Source organism: Athene cunicularia (assembly GCF_003259725.1).
Source record: "Athene cunicularia isolate RWA chromosome 1 unlocalized genomic scaffold, athCun1 chr1_part2, whole genome shotgun sequence".
NCBI lineage: Eukaryota > Metazoa > Chordata > Aves > Strigiformes > Strigidae > Athene > Athene cunicularia.
The window spans coordinates 37,846,363-37,868,095 of NW_020799092.1; the positions used below are offsets into that span (position 1 = coordinate 37,846,363).

The 21,733-nt window shown below is 38.7% G+C and overlaps 1 protein-coding gene across 1 annotated transcript in view; it reads right to left on the minus strand.

Moving 5' to 3' along the window:
• TMTC2 (transmembrane and tetratricopeptide repeat containing 2) overlaps window positions 1–21,733 on the minus strand; it is a 177,376-nt gene that overhangs the window by 5,690 nt on the left and 149,953 nt on the right. The window contains exon 11 of the mRNA XM_026868297.1: window positions 21,442–21,505. Coding sequence (XP_026724098.1) covers window positions 21,442–21,505 — 64 coding nt within the window. The remainder of the gene's footprint in view (window positions 1–21,441; window positions 21,506–21,733) is intronic.

Genomic DNA, 21,733 nt, shown 5'->3' on the forward strand with positions numbered 1-21,733 from the left:
ATAGAACAAATCTTAATGGGGAGGAATGGAGAAGGTAGGAGAGGCAAGGGAGGGACATGCATCCATATGGTTGCTGCCAAGTGGATCTTACTCTCCAACACTGTACATTGGTAACACTGTAAATTCAGCAGTGACACACTGCAGTAGACAGTTTTATAGGAGTCACCAAGTGTTGCCAGGTAAGTCGTGTGCCAGTTATCCCTTCCAGAGTCTCATGTTTCTACCTGGTTCTCTGTGCTATAAGGTTTCTTAAGAACCTCAGTTTGCATATGCTGTGTCTGGTATTTTGTTCCAAACAGCGCATGAATCACAACTAAGACACTGATCTCCATTAAGTTGGCTAAGATGACAAGAGTAAATTGTCTAGGAACAGATAACTTGGTGCAAAAAGCATTTTGGAACAAGGTGACAGGATGTATGGCAAAATATGGATCAGAGGGAATAAAAAAGCATAAAATTCAGAGCTGAGAGGGATTTCCTGTGTCATCAGCCCAGACAGCAAACCATTCAGTTCTGCTGGAAAACAAAAAAATCAGCATCTTTGCAAACTTAGAATGGAAGAATGCTCTGCAACTTTTCCTCTATAACATTATTTAAATTGCAAGTCTGCTCATGAACAATTTCAATAAATATGCTTTTGTGTCAACAACAGCTTTCAGCTTAAGTAGTGAAGAGGGGAAATGGAGGAAAAAAAACATTCTCTCTGAAAGTACTAATTTGAATAAACATTGCAAAGAGCACAGTTTCCATGGTTGTATTAGTCAGACCTAAATGTCTCTGCTGCAAAGGGAGCCTGTGTCCCAATCTAATTACTTTAAGACTGAATAACATACATGGCTACATAAATCTAACTAACAAGCCTAGGCTCTAGAGGGGAATGGATCCCTGGATTCAGTCATGATCTTTAAGAGCACTACTTTGCTAATGCTGATAGAGAACAGTCTTAGTTATTATTTACTAATCTCATTAATCAGAAAGAGTCTTCATTTAATGCTGTATTCATATTTTGTTCACCAAACTAACAAATTGTTGATCTCCTGGGAAGATGAACACCTTCCAGAAAAAAAGGACATCAAAAAAGAAAACATATAAAAGATAAAGCAAATATGAAAAAATTAGCTTCTGTTGAATACTATTTATGTAATAGTCTCAAGTTAGGGTAATATATCAAGTTAATATATAATAAGGTTAATAAGGCAGAGGAATAGCATAAGATAATATCTGGTCACCTTAACAACTGATGATACTACAGAAATGTTAGTTCATGTACTTTTTTTAAAAAAAATATTATTTACATTTTTATTATTTTACATTTGGACACTCTCATCTGGACATTCAAAGCAGATGACACTTTAACCTGCCTGGTGAAAGGAGAATATACACGTAAATTGTTGGTATGCATCTAATCTTGTGTGCTTTCAAACACTGGAGACTATCCTGCCAAAAATGGCAGGATATGTACATTTAAAAACAGAAATTAAAATGTGAAGGAAGGGGTTTTTAGCTTTTTTTTTTAAATTTTATTTTATTTTTATTTATGGGTGGCAGACGTGAGAGTTTTCATCCACAAGCATATCATGAAATTACTCAGTTTTCTTGTAATTCAGACATCAGCATCATTAAGGAAACTCAGAGCTGTGAGTCAGGAAAGAGTTCTACACTTGGCATGGGAAGGAAGCATCAAACAGTCTACTTGGTTTCACAAATTAACACATCAATAGGGGACATTTTAGCATCAGTGTTATCCAGCCAGCGGAGATTTTTTTTCCTCAACATCTTTTTCATCTTAACCCTCAGAAAATGATCAGAATTTTAAAAACATTTTTATCCAAACCCAAGCAAGCATATATATATATATATATATATATATATATATATGTATGTTACATCTTGCTGCTAAAAAGCTCCTTACCATTGGTCTTTGTATAAATTCAGAGTAAACTGTTTTATATATCAGCAAGTTAACAAAAGCATGTGTTACAACTGGTAAAGGTTGCAGATCATAACAACAGCTGAAAAAGACCCACAAAAATGTACTTACATTTGTAATTTCTGTGTATCTGTATTTTTTTCCCCAATGACCATGCATGAATTGCTTTGATTTATGCTTTAAAAACTTCCTAGGAATCGTTCAGTTTATATAGAAACCATGATGGACATTTTTAGATAACATACTTGTATTACCATAATAAAAGCTAAACAGGAACATACGTTATGAATATTTAATATTATAGTTATATTTAAAAAAAAAAAACCAAAAAAAAAACAAAAACAAAAACCATTTTCCAGACCTCTAAAGTGTTTCTAATTAAACTTCTTAGCTTTCCAACTCAAATGTTTTCATCAGTATAGGATATGATAGACTTATCCAACTTTCCCATTATTTTAGGTTTTCATTAAAAAATCTTCAAATTACTTAATTTTTAAAATAGAAATCCAACTGTGCTCTAATGTCTGAAATTTGATAATTCTAATACATAGATATGATTATGCTATATAACATTTAACAACTTCTTTACCTTATCTAACACAAGTAGACTGTGTGCTAAGTAGGAAGTCTGTACTCCCAGCAAATGAGAAACTTGCTGAATAGAAATGTCATCTGTACTACCATACTGACAAATACCTTTCAGTAACAGAATTTTGTCCTATTAAGAAAAAATAAAGAGTTTTAAAAACTTAAATTCAATCTGAGAGTAAATGTATTTTTGCATGTACTTTCTTTCTAAACCTTGGAAACCAGAAAAATAAAAGTTTTTGTGTTACTGCCACCCCCCCCCCCTTAAAAGAGAAATGAATATACTCTTGCTTCACCCAGCAGCACACATGCAGCGTTGATTAGATTAGCTGTCCATATAAATCAATCTGCCTAATTTTGATTTGCCAATCAAAACTGCCTAGTCTTCAGAGAAAACTAATTTACAGATCATCTGAGATTATGATCACAATTATACTCACAGTATATACTACTAGTATTTAAAAAGTTCATTTTTTCCATCAAATAAAATGTCATTGGAAAATAAAAATGCCTGCTGAGAATGAATGCGTCATCTATCTGGTTGTGCCCAAATACTGTCCAAATACATCAGTACCCTGAGAAGGTTTTATAGATGCTAGTCAAGATGCTGGTCACAGGCATATGAAGTATTGCACTAGAGCTTCAATTTTTTAGTAGAATAGCCAACTACTGAAATTTCAGAAAGAAAAAGAGCTCATTTTTGGCCTTGAAAGTTTAGTGAAGTTTTAATTAGGAATCTCAAAATGACAAAATTTCCAGTATTTTTGACTCAAGATGTTTAGAGGAAATGTTAAGTGTCAAACAAGGCTTTTCACATTTGGCTGACAAAGATAGTCAAAGCTGAATTAAATGCTAGAGAATTAGATTGATATTGATATTGCTGTATGTTTTCCAAAACTATTTAGGTATTTGAAGTCATAAGGTATAGCTTTCAGGCACATTAAACCATTAAGCAACTTGACATCCTTGTTCTGAGCACAAAGATTGAGAATCTTGCTAATTTGTTCAAGCACAATCACTATTAAGCCAGACAACAGAAAAAGTGTGATATTAGAGCAGGAAAAACAGGAAAAAAGAAAACACTAGGAGATTATGAGGCACGGTAGGATGTTTTAGCATTAATTTTAGCTTTCATTCCACCCTTCTATTGACACTATTTCTTCTGGCTTACTTTCCCTAGACAACAGAATCAATCATTATTCCTCCTTTGGTAATAATTTCACTGACAGGAAAGTACAACTGATGTCTATCACATGAAGTGATACTATTTCCATAATAACGTGGTTTACCAATAGTGTCTGAAGGGACCTTCAAATTGGTCAAAAAATGCAACTTCAGCATGTGGAAATGTTACTAAGGCAATTTTGCAAATAAAAAGTAACTCCATAATTTAGTATATAACAAAACTCTTGAGTATGTATCGTTCAAGGAGCTACATTTTTGATACAGAGTAGACACAACAAAAAGCACTTGAAAGAATCTTGTTCATAATACTTTTTTTTTTTTTTTTTTTTTTTTTTTTTTCCCCCTGGAATTTCTGCATGGACAACATTAAGTATTTCCATATAAATATTTTTTTTTTCTTTTACTTTTTCCTTTTTCGTCTGGCTCTGATCACTTCCATGCTTGTTGTGTAGTGCAAAAATGTTATGCCCACACTGTCCTGACTTTGGTTTTACCCACAGGATTATGAGAGCAGCTGAGAAAAGAAGCACATACTATTGGCCCTTGCAAACTGCTGAATTACAGTGCTTCATGTAATTCATAAGAATTTATGCCTTATTTTTTTGGCAGCCAGTAACCTGCAGGTGTTCCCTATACATTATTTAGCAATTAAATCTACAGTAAATATTAAAGTTATTAACTTTCAGCCTAAGCACAAGGATTTAATTTTGATTCTTGTAGCTTAAAGATTTTAAGGCTGTAGCTTCTAAAAATTTGGTCTTTTGATCATTAATGGTAAAATCACTGGGTACTAATTGCTCACTAGGCTTTTATAAGGTTGTGACTTGTGAAGAAATAAAATTACTTTCTTCTAGGGCAGCCTTATTTACCACATCTGATCAGTGACACATATGTTTACAGTGCTAAGTAATTAATATCAATAACAGCAAGACATGTTCAGTGGTAGATCTACACATCATACTCTGAAAGGTTGCACTTGATACTGCATATGCCAATAACTGCTGTTTATTGAGCAGAAGCTTTCTGTATTCTTCAAACTACATTTTTAAGACATGAACACACAAAGCAACACTGTGAATATTTTCCTTTTTGACAAGTTTTAATTAATTCTTTCCAAAGGAACAAAAAGACAACTAATATTTGCAGGACTAGAACCAAGAAATCAAAGTTCAATTCCTGCCTCTGAAATTCAATGTCAAAAATTACTCAGTGAAACCAGATGCTTGCTCCAAACTGCCCCAGAAAAAGCCTTCCACGACTAAGGCAAACTATAATCCAGGGCCACTAGAATTTCTACGCTGTTCTGTAGTCAATGGCTCAGGGTAATTTGCCTTATTATATATTTTCACTATACATAACCACCCATTCTATATGAACACCACAGCATCCTACAGAAATTAACTTTGGGTCCCATCTACCAGCAATCTTTTTGTTAAAGCTTATTCTTCCTCCAAAATCAAAAGGTTTGCCTCCTGTGCAATTTCCATAATCTCTGTTAAGAAAACATCTTCTTCCTCTATTATGGGTAGACATTCCAATTTGTGAACTAATCAGCAAAAAACTCCATCAATGCAGCCATCAGAACAGAATTTTTCAAACAGAATTAATGAAGGATCATGTATTGATCTTTCAAAAATGATTAAAACTAAGTCTGATAATTTGAAGTGTATTCAAATGCAGTCAGAATGTGAAGAAATGAAGTGGAACTACTGAGTTACAATAAAACTCCACTAAAAAACTCCACCATAAATGTAGCAGTCATTTACTCCATGGAATCTAAGAGACATACAGCAAACCTTCATATGGAATTTAATTTAGGGTTTTATTGTGGATTTTCATTTTTACTGTTGTTATATTGGAAAAGATTTCTATTTTCTTTCACGCTGTAATTGTTTTCAGTGAGTTTGAGGCAGCCAGATGCCGAGGCAACTGGCATTGTTACAAACCATAATGTCAGATTAAAGTTACTTACTGTTACAGGAAGACCATCTTTACTAGAGCACCTGAAGAATTAGTGAAACTTCCTCAGTTTAGTAGTAGAGCTCTTCATTATATGGAAGATGTGTTTCAAAAGGATAGGTACACATGAATGTATATTTGCTTTCCAGTAAAACTAACAGAATCATGTAAATGCAGTATGCAAAGCTGACAAATATACAGGGGTTCCGAATGCCTCAACAAAAAGGGACTGTTCCTTGGGGGAAATAAGAAGCTATCCATTTCCTCCTCACTGCATTTTTCTCATTAGTAGATATCTGATCTCTGGACTGTAACTTCCCCAGGGAAAAATACATTCAAAGTGGTATGAAGTTACTCTTAAAGACAAATTCCAAGAAAACTACTTAGGCCAGACACCTGCCATGCATCCCCTTTCCAGCAGTCTGCAAACATACAGTTCTTCTCAGGCAGATCTCAGACCAGAAACAGCCTCATTGTAGGGCATTTTTCCTCTATACCATCACCTAGATACACCTGGAGGTGTGGGAGGGTGGGGAGATTACCAGTTGCATCAAAACCATCTTGTGAAACAGAAATGTAAGTTCTCTAGAACTCGTGGGGAAAAAAAATCTAATAGGATATGCCAACCCACAACTAAAAATCATACATCGAATGAGAAATACATCAGAACTATAGATTAGGAAGAAAATTAGGAAGTTAGTTATTACAAAATATTTTGTGAAAATTAGGAAGTTAGTTATTGCAAAACATCCTACTGAGAATGTACTGTTGCTGGGTTTATTTAATGAGCATTAAAAACAATTCCTTATCAGTTCTGACTGCATAATAAATTGCACTGTTTCCAGAATCAGCACTAGAATACTCTATTAGGAAAAACCTTGTTGGATCCTCTTTTAATTGAGTTCAAGCAGATGGTTTAATTTCTGAAATGCTAATCTACTGCTGTGAGTTCTATATTTCATGGCACTTTATTTCTGATTGACACTGAGGGCTACATTTACAAGGCAAAGCCAATTTTGCTCTCTCCAGGAACTGATGCAGGCAGCATAGTACCCCCTACCTTATTACTATCAGATTGTGAATCATAATCAAGTGCACAGGTCTATCCATGATACATCACCTTCATTTCCACAATTGCAGCAAAGAGACTTTATCTTTACAAAGTATTACTTCCCGTCATTTCAAAGTATGATGATTCCTTTTATTTAAATCAATAGTCCAAATCAGGCTGCAACATCCTATTAGTTTTGCAAACTTATTTTTTAATTATTCAGTAAATGAACATAATAATTAAGTACAAGCACAACAGTTGCATATTCGTTTCATACTGAAAAGTAATCATAGAAAAAAAAGCTTTCTGTCTACTAAGATGTGGAAGAAAAACGCTACATGAAACCAATCCGTACTCTAAGAGACAGGATTGGTTGACCTCACATCCTTTTTTTCGTCAAATAATTTTGATGGTGGACTGAACATATTTATATACCACATAAAGGCTCAGATTTGCATAATGAAAATGTATACAGAAAACAGAAAAAGAAATGAAAGGACAATAAGATTTCTATTCAAGTTAACTAAGGTGCAGTTCTATAAAATTTCTTAATTAAGGTCTTGACAATAAAATAGCTCATGTGCTATTTGGTATGAGAATTTCTTCTCTTTGGAAAATTTATGACCTATCCATTGAGAATTACAACCATCTGATGGATCAGAAGAACAGTGTTCTCTATTGAGGTAGGTGCCTGGAAAGAAACCAGGACCTATACTCGGGTGATTAACTTCTTAGGAAACGTCAATGAACTAAAAATAAATATGCACAATTTTCGTGAAACCACAGTGTTTTACTTTTTGGAGATTCAGTCACATAAACATTTTGAACACTGTGGGCAACAGAGCCTATAATGGAAAATGGGTGCATAAACTGAAATACTCTGGGGTATATTTTTGTGAAGAAAAGACTTTATCAGCAGCTGCAAGAAGCACAAGGGATTGCCATCAGACATACTGAAAACATTATATGACCAATATCCTAAGTGAATAGCGCATGAATTATCAGAGAATTTCTTTATCTCAAATTACATGTTAAGCACAATATTACTGTTTCAACAGTTCTTGGTAAGAGTACTTGACAATTTAATTAAGACCTAAATGTTAATTAAATTAGAAAAGAGGAGTTGGTATATAGGTGATTATTTCCAACATTTGTTTCCCGCATTAAAGAAAAGCATGTCCATACATTTTACAGTTCAAAAAGATGAATGACTCAGAAAATATATTATGTTAATAATTAAACTGTAAAAGAACTAATATTTATGAAAAAAAAACTATAAACATTTTCATAGCTAAAAATGAAACAAAAAGCACTCCAAATTACCATGACAATGAGTTTCTGGTTTACCTTGCAGAGTGTTTCTGGGTGTGCAGCTTAATGTTTTAAAAACTTTATATTAAGAAGAGTTCTAGCTGCTTGCATAACTTCACTTGAAATCAGGAACTCCACAGCCCAAGAAACACAATAAACACAAGAAATTCTAAAAAAAGTAAATGGTGTTACTGCAATGCAGTATCTATGCAAGCAGAAGAAACTCAAATGTTTTTTCATTTCAGTCATTTAAAACTTGCACAGACAAAATATTTATGTATTGATCAGGATATCAATGTACAACAAATTATTCTAGACAGGAAATAAAGAGCAACTTAAAGGCATTTTAAATCAATTCCAAAACTTAGAAATTACACTAAGTGAGCCAATTGATCACAGCTCTTTGTATAACTGCTTGTATAATCAGAAGAGTACAACTGAACTCCCCATAATCTAACTCTCACAAAACTGAAGCTGAGAACTGTAATGACATGATTTCCGGCTTTCTCCCATGCATCTTACAAGAAGATGGATCACAATAAGGAGAAACTGATTTAAGTACTCCATAATCACCCAAAAGCATGTTAAATCTTTGCTTTCACAGAACTGCTACAATGTATGAGAAAACACATATAGAGTTTTCTGGGGTGAGGCTATAAACTATTCTCATGTATTTCCCAAAGGAAAATCAGTGTTTTCCACCACTGAGTTCATTGTTTTTCAAATTGTACAACTCATTCTGATATTGTGCTTCAGTATTACAGGTAAATATTCCCATTCCAATAGCCTGTGCTTTTTCTTTGTCCCCTGATGGAGATCATAGGGATAGGAAATGCTACATGAGGGCTTTTTTGTCTGTTGTTATTTTTAAGGGGGGAGGCACTAATCTCTGTTGTAGTAGGAATACTTTAAGATTCAGAACAACAGCCTGTTCACAAGCCTGTCTTGAAGCTGACAACTGTGCACAACAAAAAATAGCTGGACAGAGATAATGTATCTGCCTTGCACTTAGCCCCAGACAAGACTGAGTATAAGGACCTGGAAGGGGTAAAGCAACAACAACAACAACAACAACAATAAAAGGAAACTGAGTTGGAGGTCAAAATTAGATTTAAAAAGCTTTCCAGTGCAGGAGGGGTAAAGAGAGTTCATGTATGGATAAACTCTTTACATGGAGAACTGTTACTATTTGTGTGCAAACACTGAAAAGATTTTCTACCTGAAATGAAGGGCAGCTTGCATTCAGTTAATATTAATTTTCTTGTATTTCTCCATTCTGCACAACGTTTAAGTTGGGTCAGTCTTTTATGCAGGCTGAAAAATGTCACAGCTATTCTCATATCAACTCTCACAGTGAGTCTTCTAGTGCCAGTCAGTGGGGAAAGTCTACCCAAATTATAGTAACCAGGGAAGTGCACTCTTATCCTTTTGAGATCAGAGAGTGGCGTCCTCTTTTCCTTAATGGTGTTCCACTATCTCCTCTCCCAGTGGAACTAATCCATGACAAGCCTCCCACCCCTGGATCTGTCTGAAGTCAAACTATGAGAAGCATGACATCTGGAATTAAAGTTCACATCAGTCATGCCTATCTTCTCATTAGGAAGCTGGCTTCAGCAATCAAGGACAACAAGAAATGTTTCTCTAAGTCTGTCAACAAAAAAGGAAAGACTAGGGAGAGCCTCCACCCCCTGTTAGACACAGGAGGAAACATAGTAACTAGTGACAAGGAAAAGGCTGAGGTGCTTAATGCCTTCTTTGCCTCAGTCTTTAATAACAAGACTAGTTGTACTGAGGGAATCCAGCCTCCTCAGCCAGAAGACAGAGACTGGGAGAACGACCCCCCTGCATTCCAGAAGGAGACAGTCAGTGACCTGCTGCATCACACTGACACACACAAGTCTATGGGACCAGATGGGATACACCCAAGGGTGCTGAAGGAGCTGGCTGGGGTGCTCGCCAAGCCGCTTTCCATCATTTACCAGCAGTCCTAGCTGAGCGGAGAGGTCCCAACAGATTGGAATTTAGCCAATGTAATGCCCATCTATAAGAAGGGTCAAAAGAGTGATCTGGGAAATTACAGGCCTGTCAGCTTGACTACAGTGCCCGGGAAGCTGATGGGTGCAGCTGATCCTGAGTACCATCACATCTGCACATTTGGCAGCCCCCCAGGGCTCGGTTTTGGGGCCACTCCTGTTTAACATCTTTATTGATGATCTAGACGAGGGGATCGAGTGCACCCTCAGTCAGGTTGCAGATGACCCCAAGTTGGGTGGGAGTGTTGATCTGCTCGAGGGCAGGGAAGCTCTGCAGAGAGACCTGGACAGGCTGGAGCCATGGGCTGAGGCCAACTGGAGGAGTTTCAAATGGCCAAATGCTGGGGGCTGCCCTTGGGCCACAACAACCCCCAGCAGCGCTACAGGCTTGGGGAGGAGTGGCTGGAGAGCTGCCAGTCAGAGAGGGACCTGGGGGGGTTGATTGACAGCCGGCTGAACAGGAGCCAGCAGTGTGCCCAGGGGGCCAAGAAGGCCAATGGCATCCTGGCTTGTGTCAGCAATAGCGTGGCCAGCAGGGACAGGGAAGGGATCTGACCCCTGGACTCGGCACTGGTGAGGCCGCCCCTCGATTCCTGTGTTCAGTTTTGGGCCCCTCACTACAAAAAGGACATTGAATGACTTGAGCGTGTCCAGAGAAGGACAATGAAGCTGGTGCAGGGTCTGGAGCACAGGTCGTACCGGGAGCGGCTGAGGGAACTGGGGGTGTTTAGTCTACAGAAGAGGAGGCTGAGGGGAGACCTCATCGCCCTCTACAGCTCCCTGAAAGGAGGTTGCAGAGAGCTGGGATGAGTCTCTTTAACCAAGTAATAAGTGACAGGACAGGAGGGAATGGCCTCAAGTTGCACTAGGGAAGGTTTAGTCTGGATATTACAAAGCATTTCTTTACAGCACAGGTTGTTAGGCATTTGAATGGGCTCCCCCGGGAGGTGGTGGAGTCCCCATCCCTGGAGGTGATTAAGAGTCAGGTTGACAAAGCGCTGAGGGATATGGTGTAGTTGGGAATGGTCAGTGTGAGGTTAATGTTTGGACTGGATGGTCTTCAAGGTCTACATGATTCTGTGAAGTCACTGTGCCCTTTTTAGTTCCTAAAGTCCTGCGTGCCCTAAAACAATTGGTTCAGTCTTTAGGAATGTCCTGGTTCAGCTAGGATAGGGTTAAGTTTCCCCACCAGAGAAGGGGGAAGGGATCTCCAGCCGGGTATTCATACCATGCTAACGTCAGGTCTGAGCGCGGGAACTTTTTCCTTGGTGGCTTTGGTGGAGGGGAGCTCACGGCAGGTTTGCTCCGTAACCACTTGTGGTATTTCTCTGTTTATCTTTTGTCTTGCTTACTGTTATTGCTGTTTATTGTTGTTATCATTGCTACTGTTGTTGTTCAGATTGTTTATCACACTGTTGTATTAAATTTCTTCTTATTTTAACCCGGGGTTTGTGCCGCACATCCTGATTGGCTGAGGGTGGGGAAGGGGCAACGGCAACGTGCTCTCTGGTCCTGACAGGGCTTAAACCACCACAAGGCAGAAGCAGAGTAGGAAAAGAGGAAGAACTGGATCCTGGAAAGTTTTCTTATTCCTCACACCTTCACCACAAGAAATGAAAGGAGGTATTTTCAGGAGGCCAACCTCTAGGCTTTTGGAGCTGGGGATACAAAGGCTCTGAAGCTAATTACACACCAACTGAGAAGGAGATACTGGCAGCATACGAAGGAGTTCGGGCTGCCTCAGAATTGGTTGGCACTGAGACACAGCTCCTCCTGGCACCCCGCCTGCTGGTGCTGGGGTGGATGTTCAAAGGAAAGGTCTCCTCCACACATCATGCAACAGATGCCACGTGGAGTAAATGGGTTGCATTGATAACACAAGGGAACCCCAACCGCCCAGGGATACTAGAGGTGATTACGAACTGGCCAGAGAGCAAAGATTCCGGGATGTCACCAGAACAGGAGGTGACACCTGCTAAGGAGGCCCCACCATATAACGAGCTGCCGGATGAGGAGAAGCGATATGCCCTGTTGGGTCTTATTGCATTGTGGGAAAACATCGACGATGGAAGGCTGCTGTGTGGAGTCCCACATGACGGGTCACTGAAGCTGCTGAGGGACAGGGTGAATTGAGCCAGTTCACAGAGGTGAAAGCCGTTCAGCTTGCTTTGGATATTGCTGAGCGGGAAAAGTGGCCAAGGCTCTACCTCTACACCGACTTGTGGGCAGTGGCGAATACCCTGTGGAAATGGTTGCAGCAATGGAAGCAGAACAACTGGCAACGCAAGGGTAAAACCGTCTGGGCTGCTGAAGTATGGCAGGACATTGCAGCCCGTGTGGAAAACCTCATTTTGAAGGTGCGCCATGTGGATACCCATGTACCCAAGAGTCGGGCCACTGATGAACATCGACACAACCAGCAGGCAGACCAAGCTGCTAAGATCAGAGTGGCTCAGGTGGACTTGGACTGGCAGCGCAAAGGTGAACTGTTCATAGCCCGGTGGGCCCATGAGACCTCGGGCCACCAAGGTAGAGATGCAACATACAGGTGGGCTCGAGATCGAGGGGTGGACCTCACCATTGACACCATTGCAGAGATCATCCACGGATGTGAGACGTGTGCTGCAATCAAACACGCCAAGTGGGTGAAGCCCCAGCGAAATGGAGAGCGATGGCTGAAATATAGATATGGAGAGGCCTGGCAGATCGACTACATCACACTGCCACAGACCTGCCACAGGAAGCGCCACGTGCTCACAACGGTGGAAGTAACCACTGGATGGCTGGTAACTTACCCAGTGCCCCACGCCACCGCCCGGAACACCATCCTGGGCCTTGAGACCCAGGTCCTGTGGCGACACGGCACCCCAGAGAGAATTGAGTCAGACAATGGGACCCACTTCCGAAACAACCTCATAGATGCCTGGGCAGAAGAACACGACATCGAGTGGGTCTACCATATCCCCTACCACGCACCAGCCTCTGGGAAGATCGAGCGCTACAATGGACTGTTAAAAACCACGTTGAAAGCACTGGGAGGTGGGACCTCCACAGACTGGGACATGCACCTAGCAAAGGCCACCTGGCTAGTCAACACAAGAGGATCTGCCAGTCGAGCTGGCCCGGCTCAGTCAAAACCTCTACGTGCTGTAGATGGGGATAAAGTCCCTGTGGTGCGCATGAGGAATATATTGGGAAAAAATGGTCTGGTTTAGTCCCGCGCCAGGCAAAGGTAAAGGCAAACCCACCCACGTGATTGCTTTTGCCCAAGGACCTGGGTGTACCTGGTGGGTGATGCAGGACAATGGAGAGGTCTGATGTGTACCACAGGGGGACTTGATTCTGGGTGAGAACATGCCGTGAATTATGCTGTGCCTTTGTTAATTGTTATTTTGTTATTGTTAACTGCTAAATGGCAGCTGGACATGACACGGATGGTATAGAATAAAGGGGTGGATTATGTCCTGGTTCAGCTAGGATAGGGTTAGGTTTCCCCACCAGAGAAGGGGGAAGGGATCTCCAGCCGGGTATTCATACCATGCTAACGTCAGGTCCGAGCACGGGAACTTTTTCCTTGGTGGCTTTGGTGGAGGGGAGCTCACGGCAGGTTTGCTCCGTAACCACTTGTGGTATTTCTCTGTTTATCTTTTGTCTTGCTTACTGTTATTGCTGTTTATTGTTGCTATCATTGCTACTGTTGTTGTTCAGATTGTTTATCACACTGTTGTATTAAATTTCTTTTTATTTGAACCTGGGGTTTGTGCCTCACATCCAGCCTGATTGGCTGAGGGTGGGGAAGGGGCAACGGCAACGTGCTCTCTGGTCCTGACAGGGCTTAAACCACCACAAGGCAGAAGCAGAGTACGAAAAGAGGAAGAACTGGATCCTGGAAAGTTTTCTTATTCCTCACACCTTCACCACAAGAAATGAAAGGAGGTATTTTTGGAGGCCAAGAGTGCTGCTGGGCTGGAAGGAATCCACAGCCATTCATATCATTGAGGCAGAAAGTTTGGCACACTTAAGAGGAAACCTTAAACAATGCAAGGCTTAGCAGCAGCTGGTGCTGGTAGTGGGAAGCTGTGCAGCCCTGACACAGGTCAGGAGAAGCTGGAAGCAGCTGGGAGGGCAGGTAGGCAATCAGCAGAAGCTCCACATGCCTCATGTTTGTATTTTCTGTAAAGGCAGACAGAAGTAATGGAAGACAACTGAGCAGATGAATCTCATGCATGCTAACTATCTAAAAATACAGCTCTGTAGTCATTCCGTGGCATCAATACATAAAGATAAAAGATTGCCATCTGTTCATTACTTTGAACAAACACGTAAACAGACAGAAGAACATTTTAAAACAAGGATTTTCAACTGGAAAGTGTGATGCTTTGCTGGCAATAACGCATGGTGTAAAAATCATATATGTACTCTTTAGAAGACTATGTCAGCTTTATCTGTACTATGCTCCAGAAACCAAGAGTATGAGAGTATGATGACAAGACACTCTAGTTGGGTTTGGATAACAGGAATAGGTAGACCTGCTCAAAATTGCTTCAGGAGCAATAGATTCATCACTGGTGAGAGATCTGCAGTATCCCTGGAGCAGTGTGAGGATGACCTTGGATCCAGAGAGGCATGAAACAGTGACAGTTTTTTGTCAACTTGGGATGAGCTGCAGACAATTTAAGAATCACTGTTAACCCATCCATTGCTGCCATCAGCAGCAGAACTAACATAGCAGGAGCTCTTAGAAGTTTTACGGAAATTCTCTATGGCAATAACAAGACATGCCCTTAACAGAGCTGGCAAAATGACCTAAAGCCATCTCCCTCACAATTACTCCTAGACTGGTGAAGGTACATGAAAGAATTACTGAATGTTCAGGAGAAAGTCAAATAGAGAAATCTGGCATGGAAACACATAAGGAAAAAATATATAATAAACCAGATCTTGGCTACATATGTTTCAAGACAAAATCCAGCATTGACTTTATTTTTTAAATATGTATGTTCTACTGGAAGTATATTCATTTTTCGAAGTCTTGCCATGAATAAACCCCATATATTATGAACACTTTCCATAAGAAAGCACTGAAAGCATGTTATCTATAAGGTGGCTATAAAAATACAGTCAATTATCTGGAAATCACCAGCATTCTTCTTTCAATTGTTAGACAGCTTGAGGTAGAGCTTATTGCAAGCCTGTAGGGTTTGACAAGAAATCTGTGTTCCAGCACTGGGGAAAAAAATAAAAGAAGCACTTGTAGAAACTGCTTTTTAATATGATATCGTGTTAACTGATTACATAAACCCTTCAAGTCAAGAAATGATTTAGTCCCCCACATCGTGATTAAACCATCTAGTGGAAATTGTATTTATTTTGCTTATAGGTACATTTCTCCTTCCCCCCTCATTCTATGTGTGCGTCTTTATGTATGTTGTTACAGTAAGACATTTAATCAAGCTCTTTTGAAGTGGTAGAGTGGAAACAGCTGTTTCTAACAATGTGCCAATGACATGGGGCTTAAAGCTGTCATGAGCTCCAGATTGCAAGCAGCACTAATATGTGGTTGGGATGGTAGTGACTTGCAGGTCATGGCACCTCCTTGAGAAATGCTTCTAAGCCAATCAGCTCAAGGTGGTGGCTTAAGGTCTTAAGGCTCTAGTGAGCTCTCTTTCATTTAATGCTCTTGAGGTCACACTTCAAAGTGCCCTTTCTTCTCAAGAGCCACTGGCCAGATGTGGGGGTTCTAGAGCAGCTTTTTAAAGATTGTCTGCTTCAAGTTCAGGCTTAAAAAATTAGAAATGCAGTTCTGTTACACAAATGATGTCTTAAAAATTGAATAAAAACTAAAGCTTAAGTCAATATCTCACATTCTTGTAAAGAATGACAATGTAAAGAGAGTTTCTGGATGACTGTTTTTTCCACAACAAAGTGAGCTTAAAGCTCACATTTTAGAGTGTCTAACAACTTGTTAAAACAACTTTCTGGTTTTGTGAGTATTACAAGATGTAGGGCACCTAGAAACCATCCCTGAATACAGACTTTCCTCAACAATACTCCCACTCAGAATAATTACTGCATAAAGGTCTTGCTGTCCAAGAAACTAACGCTTTCTTTTCTTCATGCAACTCGATTTGTTAAAATTAGACTAATGTGATTAACATACTTCCAAGACAACATTGCTAGAACAAACACATGCGTGCTTCTCACTAAGAAGGCTCTGAAATTATTTTGTTTTGATCATGGTAAACACACAATGTGGGAATGCATTTTTTGGAAAGTATTCAAAAAGATCCAGGGGCTAGGGAAGCTAATCTCTGTAGGTTACCTACAGAGTTGAAGGAGGAAAAGAGAGTCCTGTAACAACTGATTCCTAGCAAATAAAAGTACATTCCCTCTCCAAACTGCTTCCTGGATTCCTCTCTCCTCCTTGGCTGTCCAGGGGAAAGTCGACACTGTGAAGTCCATTTGGAAATAAATAGACATAATCTTGAAAATGCTTACTTCCTCAGTGAAGTTTAAGACAAATGATTCCCATCTTCACAGCAGCACTATACTCTACAGAAAATACTGCTCTTCTGAAATTTTGCTAGAAATTACTTTCATAGAGGATAAATATGCACCTACTGCAAATAAGGCCAATCAACGCTATTAAGAGAACAGGTCGAAATCTGGAATATTAATGATACTAGTTAGATTCATTTTTTTCTTTGCACCCAAGCTGCATTTCAGCTGGTGCAGCTATTGTACCAAAGTGCTTTAATTCTTTTAACACTTTGCAGAATGAAGTTGTATCCAAAAGTGGAGATGATTTCAAGAAGTGGATATATATTTAGATTAGATATAAGAAAGAAGTTCTTTACTGTGAGGGTGGTGAGACACTGGCACAGGTTGCCCAGAGAAGCTGTGGCTGCCCCCTCCCTGGCAGTGTTCAAGGGCAGGTTGGACGGGGCTTTGGGCAACCTGGGCTAGTGGAAGGTGTCTCTGCCCATGGCAGTGTGGTTGGAACTAGATGGTCTTTAAGGTCCCTTCCAACCCAAACCATTCTATGATTCTATGAACACACCCATGCTGTGGTCAGTTGTTCTTTCACCAGGTATAATTATTTTGCAAATAGTTTTCTCATTGTAATAAAGCTTTTGATAGAGAAATTAAATTACATTTTCAGTATTTTTCAGTCCTTTCAGAATTAGTTCAATGATGAATGAATCACCCCCAATACTACAAAAACGAAATATTTATACTTTTGCTTTCTTAAAACCAAGGGCTTGCATGTTTCAGAGAAGTTCTATTTCTCCTGTAACTGAATACTACTTTTCTGGGGATGTTTTTAGCCTCCTTTTTAATGAATTTTATAAAAATAGTTTAGTTAAATCAGAAAGTGACTCAGACATGAAGGTATGTTGGTTGCGCACTGTTGCACGCCAGTCTTGAGACACTGAAATAGAAGGCTTGTTTAGGAGACAAAAGCAAGAGTGGAGTCTGCTGTCTGGAATAAACACTGAAATAGCCAACTAAGTAGCTCTGAAAGTCATAACTCAGATGGCCATTTAAACTGGACTTGGGCATAGAAAAGCTCAGCAGGGCAACTTCTGGATCTGAAGAGTTTATACACTGGGAAGCAGGTGAGGAAGTGTTGTATATTAAGTGTTGCTGCATTCCAAAAGCAAAAAGAACAGTTGAAAAATCAAAGAAAGGGATGCGAAAGCAAAACAGAGTGAGAATGCCAAGAACAAAATTGTATCATGAAGGCTCAGTCAGCATTTGAATTCACTAATGATCAGTAAAAGATTGAGTTTGTAGTATTACTAACATCTCTTATTGCTGCTAAGGATGGTATTTGATAATAGTGATATTAGACGTACTACACAATATGTAAAATTTTAAAGAAATGGTTGTAAGAGAGTGGAAATCTGAGTTTTGTTTCAGGCTGCACTAACTGAAAATCTTTCAGGAGCTAGGCATGGATCTAATTCTACAGAACAACTGATAATTTAGGTGTCTTGGTACAGTGCATAAGAAAGGAGTTGGTAACAGAGAAATGGATCTTCATCTTGGGATATGAAGGAGTGACTGGGGAACCACTGGGGAAAAAAAAATGCTGAAAAAAAAAAAAAGTAGAGAAAGACAGTTTATGTGGCATCCTGATCCAAAATTCACTAACATTAACAGGTACAGTCTCAAGCACCAGAAAGGTGAAGTTTCTTATTAAATAGATGCTTTTAGCACTTAATTGTTCTAGGAACAAGGCTGATACACTGCACAGAATGAGATTTCAGTACTGCCACAGTATTCTCACAGAGATGGAATTTGGGAAGAGACTTCTTGGCTACTAATATTAAACAAATATACATACAGATACATGTCATATATATGGAACTATGTGTATGCATGCATCTGAACATTACACCACATTCATACATCTAGCATTTTGAATTTTCTGCAAAGGAATGTTGCCAGACCATTAGCGATGCATTATATTTTGTGTCAAGGCATTTCTTTAACATCTTGACTCAGATAATTTTGCTGATCCTTTATATTCATAAGGTAATGGGAGGATACACAAGCTATATCCAAAATAAATGAAACTGTGGGCAAGGAACATTTTAGGCTACTAGAAATACATTCTCTACATTTTCAAGTTGTGAGATTGGTTTCTATAGAGCTCTGGACTGGGACCCTGCAGTCTCAGACAGTACCTGGGCACACTCTGAGAAGACAGTTGGATCAACACTAGAGAATAGTCCTGGGCAAATTTAATTTACCAGTGCAGATGTATAATAGCTATAAAGTACACAGAATTTCACTAGTTTGCATTCCATACTCATCAAAATATGTCTTACAATGTCTGCATTTTATTGCTTACTACTTAGAAAATCTCCTCGAGTGGCTTCTTTTCCGTACATTCCGAAACTACTACAGTAAATCTGAGAGTTAAGAAGAAGAAAAAAGGTATGTATGAGAAAGCTGACAAATTTTCCATTGATTTGCATTCTCAAGAGATTGCCCTTGTATAGTCATCTAACATTTGATGCTGGCAATGAAAACAGATATCTCTTTCCCAGTCTGCATCATTAAAGTATTTATAAAAACTCATGAACCATAGGCATACTATGCTTAGCCAGAAAGTTAAACTTTATCATCTTGAAGATAAAAGTGAAATTATCTCTTAAAGAAAGCTGAACAGCAGTACTTACTAGTTTTCAATCTTAAAAGGCAAGATTAATTTTTGTTCTGATTAAGTACATAGTAATTCTATACCAAGATACAACTATTTCTAAACAGAGAACAACTATTTTAATGTGGAATAATAAGCTAAGAATTATGAACAAGTTTGACTGATGATCGGAAAAACTGTTACATATTTTCTATGAAAAAGAAAATACTGAAGAACCCTCAGAGTCGACAGAAATTAAGGAAATTAAATCCTTATAAGAAAAGCAGGAATGGGGGAGGGAGGGAGGAAAGAAGGAAGCTGTATTCCTACCTCCAAAACACACATATCTTTCACTATCAGTAAAATATTACACTTCTATGCAAGATGATCATCTTACCACTCACTTCAATGTTAAAACCATGTTTTGCTCTCCGTATGAGGAATTCCCAGGGCCAACAAACCTCCAGAAATAGCTGCATGACCTCCTATGAGTTTTTACTTAGACAAAAGGATATGTCTACACGAAAAAGTGCAATAAAAATCAAAACAATTTAGTGCTAAGGTAACCATGGCCAAGCAATACATGGGTTTTAATTTGGACTGGGCTATCGCCCCATTAACTGCTAGAGTATACTGGATGTATCTTCGGTTTAGTTTCCTACCAAAGGAATCCCATTCGTACAATACAAGACTACTTTATGACGTGAACCAGAATGCAGTAAGTGGAGATGTCTGCAGGATGTGCTTCAAAAGCACACAGTCGCTCTGAACTACACTGCTTAAGAAGATACATGCAGAAACATTGTGCTTTGTGCTTTCTCCTGTTTATTTCCACAGTAATGTGGTGATAATGGCATGTGCTTGGGTGTCAAGCTGGGCGAGTGTTGTTCAGTAGCACTGATTCAATAAATATGTTATAAGAAAGTTGCTACAATAAACTGTCCTGATGATCTTATCCTACAAAAGATACTTAGGTCTTACCATGTAAATCTTGTCAGCAATACCTAGAAATACCTAACTTTCATAGTACCACTGCCATGAGCTAGAAGTCCTGTTACTCCCAAAGCTCTCTGAGAAACCTCATGCTTATATTCATATATGGTTATAGAAGAATAAATACATTTCTGAGTTTCTGAAAAATGTTTTGAGAGTACAATGAACTACAGAAAAGAGAAGAGGAACTGTACTAACTTTGAGGCCACTGAGGGAATTCTTTCAACATTAAGGTATCCACTCAGAAATAAAATAGTCTTGCATCTGGAAGCATAAAGAATCAAAAAGTCTAAAATGTTATCTCAGAAAATATAAATTAAAGAAATAGATTTTAGAGGATTTTTTTAAGATACGGTATGAAAAGTGTGTAATTTCATATGAATAAGTTGTTTTGTTGATTTGGATAATATTTTGTTAGCTTGTTTTGAGTTGTAGCTGGTGTTATTTTGATTCTTAGACTTGAAAAGTCTTCCCTTTTAAGCCTGGTTTTTGGTGGTTCTGTGTGTTTGGTTTTTTTCTGGTTTTGTGTGTGTTGTTTTTGTTTTGTTTTGTTTTTTTTAATTTGGGTTTTTTTCTTTTTTTTTCTTGACTGAAAATGCTAACACGTATCCTCAAATTTAGCACTATAGATTTCTGTGACAGAAACATGTCTTAGATTTGGTTTATTACATAGACAAAGTATTAGGTATTTAAAATAAATTCTGCCCCATTTATATTCATGATTTTTTTTTTTCACAAAATGTGAAGGTAACTGAAAAGAAATATAACACAGAGTAAAAAACGGTTAAAAATATATTTTATCCCTTTAGTTCCTGATGCAATAAAATTTGAAATGCGCATTTCTTTTTAAAAAGGGACTGTCACATAGTCCTACATATTTCTGCTTCAAGGAATAAGCCTTTCTTTGACAAAGTACAACAACCTCAGAGGTAAATACCTCTGAGGTAAAATCATCTTTAAGTTTGTTGAACAACAACAATTGCCAAATGTTCATGACAGCAAAAAAGGCATGTCTATTATTTAAAATGCCTTAAACAGTGGATCACAGAATAGCCTTTCATTCTCTTTTACTAGTGAAAATAGCTGAATTTAGGCAAGCTTTCCAAACCTCAAGGTTCCAAATATAACATAGGCCAAGAGATCAAATGCTCCATCAAGAAGTTTCTCCTCAACACAAAGGGTTCAGCGCTGCAGCACATTCATCAATTTAAGTAATGGATATCATTAAGAAGGTACTTACATTAGGTCTTAATCCTGCTGCCATTTCATAATACTTCTCAGCCTCTTCATTGAGACTGGCTTGTCTATCAGGACAGAAAAAACAATATAATTACACCTCATTTTCCCTGGGTTAAAAAAGAAACCATACCTAAAAAAGCACAGCTAAAACCAAAATACTGCAACCACTCCACAGTGTTTAAGGATATTACCCAAAAAAGTGTACAAAATATGTCAAACCAAAAGATGTTTTTATAGTTCAGAAGATCCATTATCACAAACCTATTTTTTGTACCTTATTTTCTTTTTATTTC